At 43.7% G+C, this 13,686-nt stretch overlaps 2 protein-coding genes across 2 annotated transcripts; both read left to right on the top strand.

Annotated features, from left to right (window-relative positions):
• The first annotated feature begins 2,479 nt into the window (after nt 1-2,479).
• LOC140789652 (probable polygalacturonase) lies at nt 2,480-5,498 on the top strand. The gene is made up of 6 exons (XM_073139432.1): nt 2,480-2,656; nt 2,787-3,149; nt 3,882-4,002; nt 4,106-4,280; nt 4,395-4,465; nt 4,692-5,498. The coding sequence occupies exons 1-6, from the start codon at nt 2,606-2,608 to the stop codon at nt 5,390-5,392; spliced, it is 1,482 nt and encodes a 493-aa protein (XP_072995533.1). The 5' UTR covers nt 2,480-2,605; the 3' UTR covers nt 5,393-5,498.
• Nucleotides 5,499-10,885: 5,387 nt separating this feature from the next.
• Nucleotides 10,886-11,416, top strand: LOC140789098 (uncharacterized). Its single transcript, XM_073138704.1, has one exon. It carries the CDS (start codon nt 10,886-10,888, stop codon nt 11,414-11,416), a length of 531 nt encoding a protein of 176 aa, XP_072994805.1.
• The last annotated feature ends 2,270 nt before the right edge of the window (nt 11,417-13,686 follow it).

Genomic DNA, 13,686 nt, shown 5'->3' with positions numbered 1-13,686 from the left:
GAAGCACAGGCGCTTTACTCGTTAATCAAGGAAGCCCTCACGTTGGCAAATGGGAGAATGATCTGGTTGTTTAGTGACTGTCTCAATCTAGTCAACATGATTAATGGTTGGGATAAATACCAGATAGACTGAGTAATTGCCCCTCCCATTAATGACTACCTTGAGTGGATTAGACAATCTACTACTACTAGGATCTGTTACACTAGTAGACGTAACAATCTTGTGGCAAACAACTTAGCTAGTTTTACTTTAACTAATCGGGTTTGTAAGGAGTGGATTGATCCTCCTCCGGACTTCTCTTGCAATCTGCTTTAAGCTCAATGAAAATGTCTTGTGCCATACTTTTCAAAAAAGAAGAAGAAAATATTATAAAGTGGGATTTTCTTGTACACTAAAGAAGCATATCTATGCCTTAATTTTAGTTTAGAAATTAGCTATGTAAATTAGCACTTTTCTATATGTACAGATATGCATAATAATCCCCATCAGTTGCCTTATTAATTAATTGCTTACCCTTGTTGAGAAATGAGATATATCTTTGGTTGGGCAAATTACTATTTACCTTCTTTGGTTCAACTTAATTTTAAGTATAGTGTTAATATTTTTCATCGTGAATAAATTACAAAATATTCTAACTATCTCTACTATATCTTTTAACTATACTAGATTTTATAGGATAATTAAGTCTTTTTTATATCCAACCTAACTGCTAACTAACAGCTACAATTTGGTTTTGATCATGCGAGATTAAATGCTTAAACTTAAAAAGGGCTTTTTTTACATGTAAACTGTTTAAAAAACTTTCATTTACCTGTATGCTCTCTAAATGTTTCAGTTTATATGTATACCCTTCAAAATATATGTTATTTATATAGATACCTACTTTTTACCTTTTAAGTCTCAATAATTTAATAGACGAAGGATAAATATACTCTTAAAAGTTTATAAGAATTAGAATAAGAATACTTTTAACTTTTTAGATTTAATTTATTCAAAAAATTTTAGTTAGCTAACTCCAAGGGATATCTATATAATTTTTTTAACCACATACATATATACAAAAATTATGTGTTTTGAAGGATATACGTATAAATATCGAATTTAGAGGTGTATATATAGAATTTTTGAAGAGTATATGTAGAAAAAAGAAATCTAAACTTTAATATACACATGAATAAGTTGAAACAGTTAAAAATTGGTTTGAATTAAGAAATCGTTTGAATGGGTTAATGACATTCGAACAGGTTTCGTTCGAAAGAGATGAGGAGGTATTTGAATGATATTTGGACATTTGATAATCCGAGAGTTTGGAAGGGCACAGCGTTTGAATGTCGTCCACCCGCTCGAACTATTTGTCAAACATGTTATTATCAGTGCACGAGTGTTCAAACGTCGTCCATCCGTTCAAACAGCCCATGATTTTCTTCTCCTCCAAGTCATTCCTACAAATACATAATTGAGGTTTTATAGCCAAAATAACTTTAGTAATATTTGAAAGAGAACTACCATTGTAATTAGAGTATTTGGAGTTTGAAAAACTCTTTGTATTTGGATTCAAATAGTTGATTAAAGATTTGCACCACTCGTGGACGTAGGCACATCGTCGAACTACGTAAATTTTACATCTCTCTTTTCTTTTCTCTATGATTACTTGTATTTGAAATTACTTATTTATAGTTATAGATTAATATTATTAGTGTTTGATTGAGAATTAGCTTGAGCTGCCCTATTCCACACAAAAGAAACGGGAGGGAAACCATCTGTGTTAAATTGTAATTTCCACTTTTGGTTTCTATTTGGAATCTTAATCTCGTACACGTTCACGTGAGAGGGATTGGGCCAGGACCCCACCGCTCACGTAGATTCCCGTGACAAGAGACGACACGACACGGGCTCGCAAGGCATCCATCCTCACGGGATCGAGTATTATCGCATACTTAATTGCTATATCATTCTCTCTCTCTATATATATATATATATATATATATATAATGTTATGGAATGTTAGCATGTGAATATTTCTTCAACTTTAATTCTTTGCAGAATGGCCCACATTCCCACTCATCATTCAAGAAATCTTCCACTTCAAAGGAAGAGTGGAAAACTAAGCTTTGTTGGTCCATTGGGTCCAAAAGATTGCCCAGAAAATTCTCGGATCAGCAGAGACGGCTAAGAGGGATTATTAGCGTGTGCCGTTGGATGTGCATTTATGGATCATGCCTATTTAATGATTATGATATGGTATTGCGCGTACGTATCCGACGATTATGATATATAGTGAAGAAAGTGTAGATCGGTTAAAAAAACAGATCTCTTTTAGTATGCATATTTTATATGTATTTCCAGTATCGCAGTAACGTCAGTCAGTCTCCCCCAAGTGGTTGGTTGTTCCAAAGAGAAGAAAACGAAAGAAGGAAAAGTATAATTGTAATTTACCAAGCTCCGTAAAACCTACGGTATATTCGGTGCAGAAGAAAACGTAACGCCAATTTCTCAAATCCGTAACGCCTTATAAATTAAACCCCTCCTATCTCCTCCAAAATTTAGTACTCCATCACTGCACTCACTTGCTTCCACCTTTCTCTCCCGATCCTTCCACCCTCCAATGGAGTTGCAGCGACGACGCAGCAGAGCCATCTCATCATTTCCACTACTAGTCTCTCTCTCTCTCTCTCTCTCTCTCTCTCAAGTGAACAAACCAAATAGTAAATTTAGAACAAACAAAACAAGTTCCATCTTTCCTCTCTATCTGCCCGTTTCTAACCATAACCTTCTGCCTCTCCCAGATTCTGTCGACATTTCTCCTCGTGTCGGCGATATCCATCAGAACAACGGAATGCGCCAGGTCGCCGAGGGCCCAACTCGGCAAAAATGGCGGCCGCGGTGACGTCGCGGGGTTCAAGTACGTGGCTTCCAGCTGCCGCGCACACACGGCGTCTCTAACGGAGTTCGGCGGCGTGGGCGACGGCGTGACGTCGAACACGGCGGCTTTCCACACGGCGGTGACGCACCTCAGCCAGTTCTCCGGCCCCGGGGCCGGCGGCGGGATGCTTTTCGTGCCGGCGGGGAAGTGGCTTACCGGGCCTTTTAATCTCACCAGCTCTTTCACCCTCTTCCTCCACCGCGACGCCGTCATTCTCGGCACCCAGGTGAGTCGGTAAATTCACCCCCGACGTTTACAGTCACCGCCCTCTTAACCTTCAGGTTTTTATTCGGTTATTTGATATGAAACCGGCTTTTTTGACTGGGATCAGTAATATATTATTCCAGTAGTTCTTTTACATAATTGCCACTTAAATTCTTTTAATATCATAATTACCACTATATCTTTTTAAATATTATAATCGCCACAAAAATTATTGAGCCCCTTTATTGTTCCATTAATCAGGATAATAGAGTCTTTCTTTATCAATATTGGAACTGTAGGTTTTCTACTCCTATGAAACTTTTAGGGCCAGTTCTTTATCGATAGTTGTTAGTGCGCTCGAGCTTGATCCATTGCTTAGTTTGTAGTTCTGCTTAATATAACAAATTATGGGACTTGTCTCTATCTCATCTTTTATGTATCTAACTCTTATTGAAATTATTTAGATGCTAATGAAATTTACTGTCCGCAAAGGTTTTTCCTAAAAAATAAGGGGGCGTTAGTGAATTAAAAGTGATAAAATTTTATGTACGGTAGAATGACTTGTTCTGTTATCTTTCCAATCAAAACAAAATAGAACTTTTAATAATAAAAAAAAGAATACTGAAAATATTTATACTAAAATTAGTTCACTTATTACGAATTAAGCAGAGTATATATATATCTTAGGGATCATAAGAACACAATCAAAACTAATCTAAAAATATTATGATTGAAGTTTACAAAATTGGTGCAGGATATAAATGAATGGCCTATCATTGATCCCTTACCGTCTTATGGTAGAGGAAGAGATAAAATTGGTGGAAGATACAGCAGCCTCATCGGCGGATCGAACCTCACAGATGTAATCATAACAGGTACGGCGTAAAAATCACTAGAATTAAGCTTATGATTCAAATTTAGATGATAGTTTTTGTCGAAGAACTCTTGGTTTCAGATTCAGTTTCTGAAACATTTCAGGTGATAATGGAACAATTGATGGTCAGGGAGCATCCTGGTGGCAAAAATTCCACAAGAATCAGCTCAAATATACACGGGGTTACCTTATCGAATTGATGCACTCGGATCAAATCTTCATCTCCAACCTCACATTGATCAACTCTCCTGCATGGAACATCCATCCAGTCTACAGCAGGTCTGTGCGAAATGCAAATTTCGTGCCAAAGTTTGGATTACTCGTTATCATTTTTCAGTTTAGTTTGGATTAAAATGCGATGTTCTGAAACTGAACCATTTGGCAAAATGGCAGCAATATAGTTGTCTCAGGCATCACCATTCTTGCTCCTGTCCATTCTCCAAACACAGATGGGATCAACCCTGGTAATTCTTTTCCCTTTTGCTTTTTAACTCCATTACTTCTAGGTCCTCCTGAGCTTACTTTGTTATAGAAGTCATCAAAAGATTCTCACATCATGCTTATAACCACATGATAAATGTTCAGCTTAGATATATAAAGTTTTCTTATTGTAAAGTTTTGATGTTGAATTTTGCTGAAATAAACAGGTCTGATTTATTTTCCATTACTGATATTTTTGCGAATGTACAGACTCCTGCTCCCATGTTCGCATCGAGGACTGCTACATTGTCTCCGGTGATGACTGCGTTGCGATCAAGAGCGGCTGGGACGAGTATGGTATCTCCTACGGCATGCCAAGCCAGCACATAGTAATCCGAAGGCTCACCTGCATCTCTCCAACCAGTGCCGTGATTGCTTTAGGGAGTGAGATGTCCGGCGGGATCCAAGATGTCCGTGCCGAGGACATCACCGCCATCAACTCAGAATCTGGCGTCCGTATCAAAACAGCGGTCGGCCGTGGGGCTTACGTGAAAGACATCTATGTCAGGGGAATGAGCCTTAACACCATGAAGTGGGTCTTTTGGATGACTGGCAACTATAAGTCTCACCCTGACGACAAGTACGATCCTAACGCAATCCCGGTCGTCGACGGAATCAGCTACAGCGATGTCGTGGCCACCAACGTGAGCACGGCGGCAAGACTGGAGGGTATCCCAAATGCGCCATTCACCGGGATTTGTATCTCGAATGTAACAGTAGAGTTAACAAAGTCAAGGAAGCTGCCATGGACATGCACTGATGTAGAAGGGGTTTCAAGTGATGTTAGCCCTACACCCTGTGATTCACTCCGGGGTGCGAAGAACGGGCCGTGCCCTTTCCCGGTCGATCCTTTGCCGATCGACGAAATCGAATTCAAGGAGTGCTCCTACTCTAGGCCTAATAACCTTTGAAAGAATTAATCTGTGGCTTGCTTGCATTCTATCAAGCTGTTTATGTAAACGGTGGGAGCAAAGCCTTTATAAAGCTTAGCTAGCATATGTGCTAAGTTATGAACTACTGGCTTCTGTGTTATACTGAGTTCCAGATTCTTGGTTATAGAGGTGTGGAACATTGAAATTTTAGAGTATAGGCAAATATAGATAGAGAATTATAGGAGATTACAATGGATTAATTGCCACAAACCAAGTCAAGTTATCATTCCTTAAGAGTATTCTCTGTTAGTTTTATTATTTCTAATTGGTACTACGTGATTGTAGTATGATTACTTTTGTATATCTAGAGGAATGGTGTTTTAGATGAGTCATAATTAATTATCATAAGAGTAGCTAGCTAGGTGAAAGCTGTATATCAAGAAATGAGTGGATGGAGCTTAGGTTTGATCTAATCGGTCCATCAAATCCTAATGCAAATCAAGCTTAAATCAAGCTTGAGCCGACCAACTTGAATTAGGCTTGAATTGGGCTTGAATTGGGCTTATTTAGTGCACATACAAGAAAAGAAGGCTGTAAGGGCAGCATACAAGCTTTGAGCCCACCAATTTGAAAGGGATGATTTTGTTTAATTGTATGTATGGTTTTCGCATAGCTTAGCGTTTTTATCTTCTAATTTTTTTTAATATAATTGGGAGTTTAAAGAGTTATAAGATGCCCAAGCTAATGCTCATTATGGCTTCCAAGAAAACTTAATTTCTGTATATATATATATGGCAATTTACAGATTAATTTTCTTCTTGTTATGCATGGGGAATGACGGTAGTGTACGCGAGCAACAACCTTCCTGAGCAAGTTGATTTGTGGAGGGAGCTTACTGCCATTGGCAATTATGGCTTTGCTCGCAATGTTTTGGTGGTGGTCCACTGACCAAATAGTGCTCATCTACTCATGGCTTATCTAGCTAGGCCAATCATCATGCCATACTTGTTTAATTGCTAAGCATTTCCACATCATTTTCATGTATCTACATGAGAAGAACAAATGTTCCATGTTCTCCCTATGTAAACCACAAAAAATGTAACTTTTCTCAGGCCCTATTCTCTAAGCATGGAGAAGAGCCCTCATCGGCAGTCTGCCCCAAAGAAGCTTCCAGCATAAGAGTCGCACTCTCGGCGCCACTAGAAGCCTCTGCAACTCCTTCCACCTAACTCATCCTACCTAGTTATGCAACAAGAGGTAGTCATAGATGGCTTTCGCCCACACCCCATAAGGATGAGGCCACCAAATCCAGCTATCTCGGCCCTCAGCATCACCAAGCATGATCGTGTTGATGTCGAAGGAAAGCACAAATCTACTCTCCTCAATAAGCTTGGCCAACTGCCAACGAATGCTATCAACTAATTCACTAATGAGAAGGTTCTCGTTTAATAGGTTTGCGTGTATGACTTGAGGTTGACGATTTCATGGCACCGGCAATACCCAAGGATCCATCACTGCTCTTGTCGACCTCCTATTCCCCACAAGCTTGCGACAACCTTTCCTGACAGTTCCTACGGTGTTGCATATAGCTCTCCAAACCCATGAGGAGTTCGTCGACACCCCGAGGCTCCCATGAGTTTAGCCCATCGTACTTGGCCCCTAGGAGTCTTACTCAAGGCTAGTCCTTCCATTCAACACCTCTAACACTAGTTTCCCTAATAGAGTCATTCTTCGAATCTTCAACCTTTTGATGGCTAGCCCACCATCTTCTTTCGAGCTTGTTACTAAGTCCCAATTGAGAAGATAGATTTCCCAGCCACCTTCCTTCCCCTATAGAAATAGTCGAGCTTGCTTTGTGATGGCTTCCACCACAGCATCCGGTAACCACAAGCACCCCATCCAATATGTAGGGATTGCGAATATTGTGGAGTTCATGGCATCAACTTCCCAGCAAGTGTCATGCACACTAATTTTTTGAATAAAAAGAGCTTTGTATTTAGCTTTGAGTTACCTCATTTCCAACAATACTCATAGGAGTCAATAGACAAAATTTTACATAGTTCTGATGGGAGTGGGTCGAGAGGCCTAATTTGACAGAATCCAATCTGCCGCTAGGTTCCCACCTCTTACAATATGCTAGATCTTAAAATCACTAAATATTCTCATAAAAGCCCTACACTCTCCCACAATGTTTCGTACTCTCCAACGGGGCTCCACCCTTTCTTTATAGACCTTGCAAGCCTCTAGTGAATCCGTCTCTAGAACAATCTTTGACCCCCTCCCCCTAGTTGGAGTCCCATCCAAATTGCCCACCATTCCACCAGCATTCTGGGCTCATTTGGACAGGGCTCCCAAGCAATGGTGTTAATCCATCCTTGATCATCGCGAATCACCGCTCTTGCTCCTCTTTGACATTCACCCACCATACCGCTTCAATCTGTGTTGACCTTTAGCCATCCCGTCGCTGATAATGCTTATCTCACTTCTCTAGTAGATTTGGTTTACTTCCCTTGGGTCAGTTTGGTATACTCTAAGATTAGTTGGGTTGCTTTTTTTGCCACCACCTTAGGGCTGATATTCTCTTTCCGAAAGGCTTTGTTGTTCCTATGCTTTCAAATACTCCATAGAGTTGAGGCAATCAGGCTCCTTGTAATTAGATTCCTACTTGAATCCCTATGGACCTTCTCAATGAGCCAGTCCTAACTAGAAGAATAAGTCATTCCCGAGTGCATGTGGCTTAGCTCTTCCCACACCGAGAGTGCAAAACAGCATGTGAAAAATAGGTGTGCCATCAACTCTCCATGAAGGCTGTAGAGGATACACTTGTCATCTGGCGCCAGCCTTAGTGCATGCAGGTGCGACAATGTAGGGAGCCTGTTTCTACACACCTAGTAAAAGATTTTGATGTGCGGTGCCACTAGAAGCCCCCATAGCCTCTTCCATCATAACCATCTTTCCTCCGAGACTCCATTCAGATAGTTGTATATGAACTTTACTTTTGGCTCACTCGAAGGATGGTTGCACCAAATTCATTTATCTTCCAATTCCTTCCAATCCTCTTGTAAATTTGCAACATGGAAAGCCAGCTCCTCTCCATCTTCTCTGGTAATCTGCCGCATGGCCATAGCTCTTTGTCCAGTAGGTTAGCAACCCAGAGAGTCATCCATGAGCGCAGATCCTATGATCCTCGGTTACCTGCACCAGGGCACCGCTTCCATCCACGTGGCCGTCGCCGCTCTAGTGCTTTTGTCATTACCTACCAACTTCCTACATCCTCCCTTGATCTTGTCCAACGCATGGTTTAAGGCCCTCCAAACCCATGGTGTGGCTGAAGCAACCTTAGTTTCCTAAGGGTCCAGCTCACCATATTTAACTTTTACTATGTTAACCCAAGGAACGTTCTCCTGCTAGAGAACTTTGAATGCTAACTTCCCTAAGACCGCTCTTATTAGCTTTAACCTTCGCACAACTAGACCTCCTTCTTCCTTGTTCTTCCTCACCGCTTCCCATCCAATAAGGTGCAATCCTCTTCCTCAGCTAGTTCCCTAGAGGAAGGCTCCAGCTATTCTCTCTATCTTATCCAACACAACATCTTGAACCCACATGCTTCCTAGCCAATATGTAGGTATAGCCATTATAGTGGAGTTCACCAAGGTCAATATGTTGGCCATCGAGAGGAGCCCCTTCTTCCACCCGGCCAGCTTTTTCTCCATTCTCTCTATTAGCTCATTATGTTCATAGGCTTTGAGACAGACCCAGAGATACGAATGCTGAGGTAGGTGACTGGAAGGTTAGCCTTTCTCAGTCCTAGGCCTTCAGCCAACCTGTCCGCCAAGCTTGAGCATATTCACGTCAGCAGATACAACTCTGATTTAGATAGGTTGACCCTTTGGTTTGTCAGGTCTGAATACCTTCTGAGGCAATTTAGGACACATCGCACATTCTCCAATTGACTTGGGCCGTGATAAGGAGATCATCTGCGTAGAGCAAATGAGATAGTTGCACGTCTCCAGCCGTAAATCCAAATAGTTCACCACCCTTGACTTTGGCGTTAAGAGTAGTGTACTTGATAGGAGTTGGGATACAAGAATAAATAAAAACAAAGATAAAGGGTCTCCCTACTAGAGTCTACTGTGTGGGGTGATCCATTCTGATGGGGAGTCGTTGATGAGAACCGCGAAGCTCGACAAGGCAATGCAGGCATAAACCCATCTACGCCGGATTAGAGGGAAACCCATCAGCTCCTCCAGCGTGCCGGTTACCACAATCAAACTCACTATATCATATGCCTTCTCTATATCCATCTTGATAATCATGATGGGGTCCTTTTGTTTGTCGTGAGTTATATTATAGGCAACCTCCTAAGCTGCTAAGGTGTTGTCATAGATCGAACGCCCAGCAACAAAAGCAGCCTGCTTCGTGCCAACCAATTTCGGGAGTAGACCTTTTAGGCGCCCCACTAGGATCTTAGCAATTACCTTGTATGCTATGTTGCAGAGGGCAATTGGCCTAAAGTCTTGAACCCGGAGAGGGCAGTCCTTCTTTGGTATCAAAGCAAGGTAAGTCCTCCACCAGCTCCTTGGCAAGTTGGTTGTGGTGAAGAAGAATTGCACTGTATCATAGAAGCTTTCTCCCAAGATATGCCAAAGGTGGAAGTAAACCTCCACCTTTCCCTCTCCTGCATGTTCTAAAGAGCTAACTTGATCTCTTCGTTGGTCACAAATACTGTAAGTAACTACGCATCCTCCGCCAAGATAGTTGGCAGCTCCTGCCAGTCCTTAGTCAGTTGACACTCAACCTCCGATCCCCAAAGTTTTCAATAGAAGGCCACAAAAGCTGCAGTCATCTCCTCTTTGTTCTGGATCGTAGAGATGTAATTTTTTCGCCGACATATTAAGGCAGTGACTTGGAAGAAGCGAGTATTTCTATCTCCTTCTCGAACCCACTTTAGCCTAACACGTTGCATCCACTTGATATTATGCTAGTGACTAAGTGCAACTTTTCTATTATAATGTGATAAACAACCATTGGAACAATTGGTACCCTTGGCTGCAGATCCTTTGCAAGCCTAGCTGCATGAAGTTCCTATAACTAGGAAATCTCACACCCTGCAGTTGTGTAGCATAGCTAATTTGGTCAAGCCATATGGAAGCTATACAGAATAACCCTCATGTAGGAAATTTCTGCAACAAGGGTTGTAGAGAACTGAGCTCTCTTCACACACTAAGCACCCATTCACTTGTAGAATAAGAGTGGAATAAGCAATTCTTCCTATGAAAACTCTACCAAATCTCAAGTGTTTTAGATTAGCGAGCCGCGCTCTTAAATTAAAAATAAAGGGAGAGGAAGTCTCGCATGCAAAGAGAAAATATATGAGCTCTGGCGATGGGGTAGGGTCAAAGCATCCTTCCCCAGCTGGGGGGGAGGACGTTCTATTGTGAAGAGCCACGGCGTCGAAACCTGCAAAAAACTAAGGGGAGCCTCAACCCTAATCCTGGGCATCGGTAGCTGCGGGGCAAGGCAGCTCTCGTGATGGCAAAGGGAGAATACCGGAAAGTGCTAGAGAGGTGCCGAGGAAAGTGGTGGAGGACCTTGTTTGGGAGGTTCCTAGGCAGAGAAATACCACTGGAAAGGCTATGGAGAGGGATAGAGAGGTTCTCAGTTTCTGACATGGAAGAGGGTTATTACGTCTTTAGATTTGATAACGAGGAGGACATGCTGTATGCCCTGAGCAACGGGCCTTGGACGATCATGGGAATGGTGCTCAACCTGATCCCTTGGCGGAATAACTTTTGGCTGACCGCCGAGGCGTTTACGACGGCGCCAATATGGATCCAACTGCCCAACCTCCCAAAGGAATACTGGGAGCTAGAAGCCCTCATTCTGGTGGCAGCGTACTTCGGGAAATCTTTAAGGGTTGATGAAACTACCTTAGACCACACCTGGAACCGCTTCGCTCAAGTCTGCGTCGAGATAGATTTGGCCAAACCTCTCAAGATGGTGGTATGGCTTGGCCCGAAGGAAGACCACCGACATACCCTGACTGAACCGAGGGGCCCATAGCAACCGGGAGACAGGCCACCAAACATCACTAAGGGGAAAATCAAAATATGGGGAAAGGACGACATGAGGGATCAAGTCGCGCCCAACAAAAGTGTGCCGGCCCAACCCCATGTGGACATGCCAGCAGTCGACAAGATAGGGGGACATACAAAGGATGTAATGGGAGAAGCGGCGAGCCAACCACAACCCGACACGTTAGTAGAAGAGTTAATGCAAAAAGAGAGCGGGGCACAGGACGAAGCAAGCAACCACGCCGGGGAAGGCCCCTCGACCTTGACAGGCACAACAAACATCAACGGGCTTGCCATCAAACTCGGGTCTAGAAGTGACGGTATGCCTCGCTCGGCATATGTTGGAACGCTAAAGAAGAACGAAGCAAAGGGAAAGAACAATTGTCCGTACCCAGTGGAAGTCTTCCAGGGCGGGTTGGCAGCAACAGGTACCAGCCTAGCAAAAGCATGGGACACTCAATAGGCGGAGTGCCATGTAGGAGTAGTCTGGGATGTCATGCGTGCCTTATTAGTAGCCCCGGGAGGGGAGCCGACTCAGTACATGGAGACTGACAAGGCCAACTTGCAGATGGTTGCCGTCAATCCATGCAATACACAAAGAAGGGGCACCAAGGACATGGAGGTGGAAGGACCCAGTGAAGCAGTTGCGGATGACGCTGTCCAGGTGCCCTCCTCCAAACGGGGGAGGACGAACTGAGCATTGGCCGCACCCAACCCACTATGTTATCCAGTGGACAAGGCCCTAATCTAGAATTGCAGAGGAGCAATGAAGAAAGAAGTCCTTGACAAATGCAAAGATCTTAACAGAGAACATCAGCCGGAGATTATGGTGCTGCTCGAGACTCATGTGGATTGGGATAGGGCGACTATAGTAGCAAAAGCACTGGGTAGATGCTCGTCCTAGTTTGCAGTTCTGGCAATCAGAGTATCTGGAGGCCTTATTCTATTGTGGAAGGCCAAACTAGGTCAAATAGATGTGGTGGCGCTGTCCCGATACGCAACACACTTCATAATCACCCCGCCAACCGAAAAAATATGGAGGTTGTCGGCTGTCTATGCCAGCAACCACCTAGTGGAGTAGAGGAGGTTGTGGGAAGAACTAACGTAGCTCGCTGGCATCGACAGCCCGTGGGTGGTGGCTAGCGACTTCAATGCCTACCTCCATGTAGAGGAGAAAAAGAGCTACAGTACGGTGGAGCTGGGACCAAAGACGAAGGCTTTTGCGACCTTCGTCGACTCAGCAGGATTATGTGATCTAGGGTTCGTAGGGCTACCATATACATGGTGCAATAACCAAGTGGGCAGCCGACGTATATGGGTCCGATTGGACCGCATGCTGGCTAACTCTAGGTGGATTGGATTGCATCCATTAAGCCAGGTCAAGCACTTAGATCGCTCTACCTCGGACCACGCGCCACTCCTACTAACTCTCCCCACCGAGCGAACACAAATGACTCGGCCCTTCCGATATGAACTATACTGGCTAAAATATGAAGCCAACGTGAGCATTGCAGCGGAGGTATGGAGGAATCGGAGGAGAGGTGACCCCATGCAGCTCTTCACACACAATTTGGGCATGCTGCAGAAGGCCATGAAGAAGTGGAGCAAGGAGAAGGTGGGGGATATTGAAGCCAAACTAATGGAGGCCAGACAAGAGCTGGAGGAACTCGAGGAGCTTGACGCAGAGGTGGGACTGGACGAGACCGGGTTGCGAAGCCTGAGGGCCCTCTACAATCTCAAGTCGGCTCTTTAGCAGCAAATAAACATCAAATGGTTGCAAAGAGCGCGACTTAAGTGGGTGCAAGGCGGTGACAAGAACACAAAATTCTTCCACCTCACGGCCTCTATCCGTCGACACCATAACCGTATCGCAGGCATTTTCAGCGAGGACGGGAGGTAGGTCAATAGCTAGGAGGAAGTGGCAGAAGCATTAAGAACCACTTACAACTAGTTATGGGGGAAGAACACCGTGCGGACGGACACCTACCGGACATGGCCACAGGTCGAGAGGATCTCGAGAGAGGAGGTAGACCAACTGGTTGGGCCCATCTCTAGGGAGGAGATCAAAGGAGCGCTATGGAGTCTGCCTAGGGGAAAGGTGTCGGGACCCGATGGCATTCCAGTCGAAGTGTATGTCAAGTTGTGGGAATAGATCGGGGAAGACCTTTGGGACGCTGTGAACTATTTTTTTTCCCAGGCCAGCATGCTGCCGCAATAGGGAAGACCTACATTACGCTAATTCCGAAGACCGCAAACCCC

Source organism: Typha latifolia, chromosome 5 (genome assembly GCF_019914945.1).
Source record: "Typha latifolia isolate L0001 chromosome 5, TyphaL0001v2, whole genome shotgun sequence".
In the NCBI taxonomy this organism is placed as follows: Eukaryota; Viridiplantae; Streptophyta; class Magnoliopsida; order Poales; family Typhaceae; genus Typha; species Typha latifolia.
This window is presented reverse-complemented; position numbering and strand designations above follow the sequence as displayed.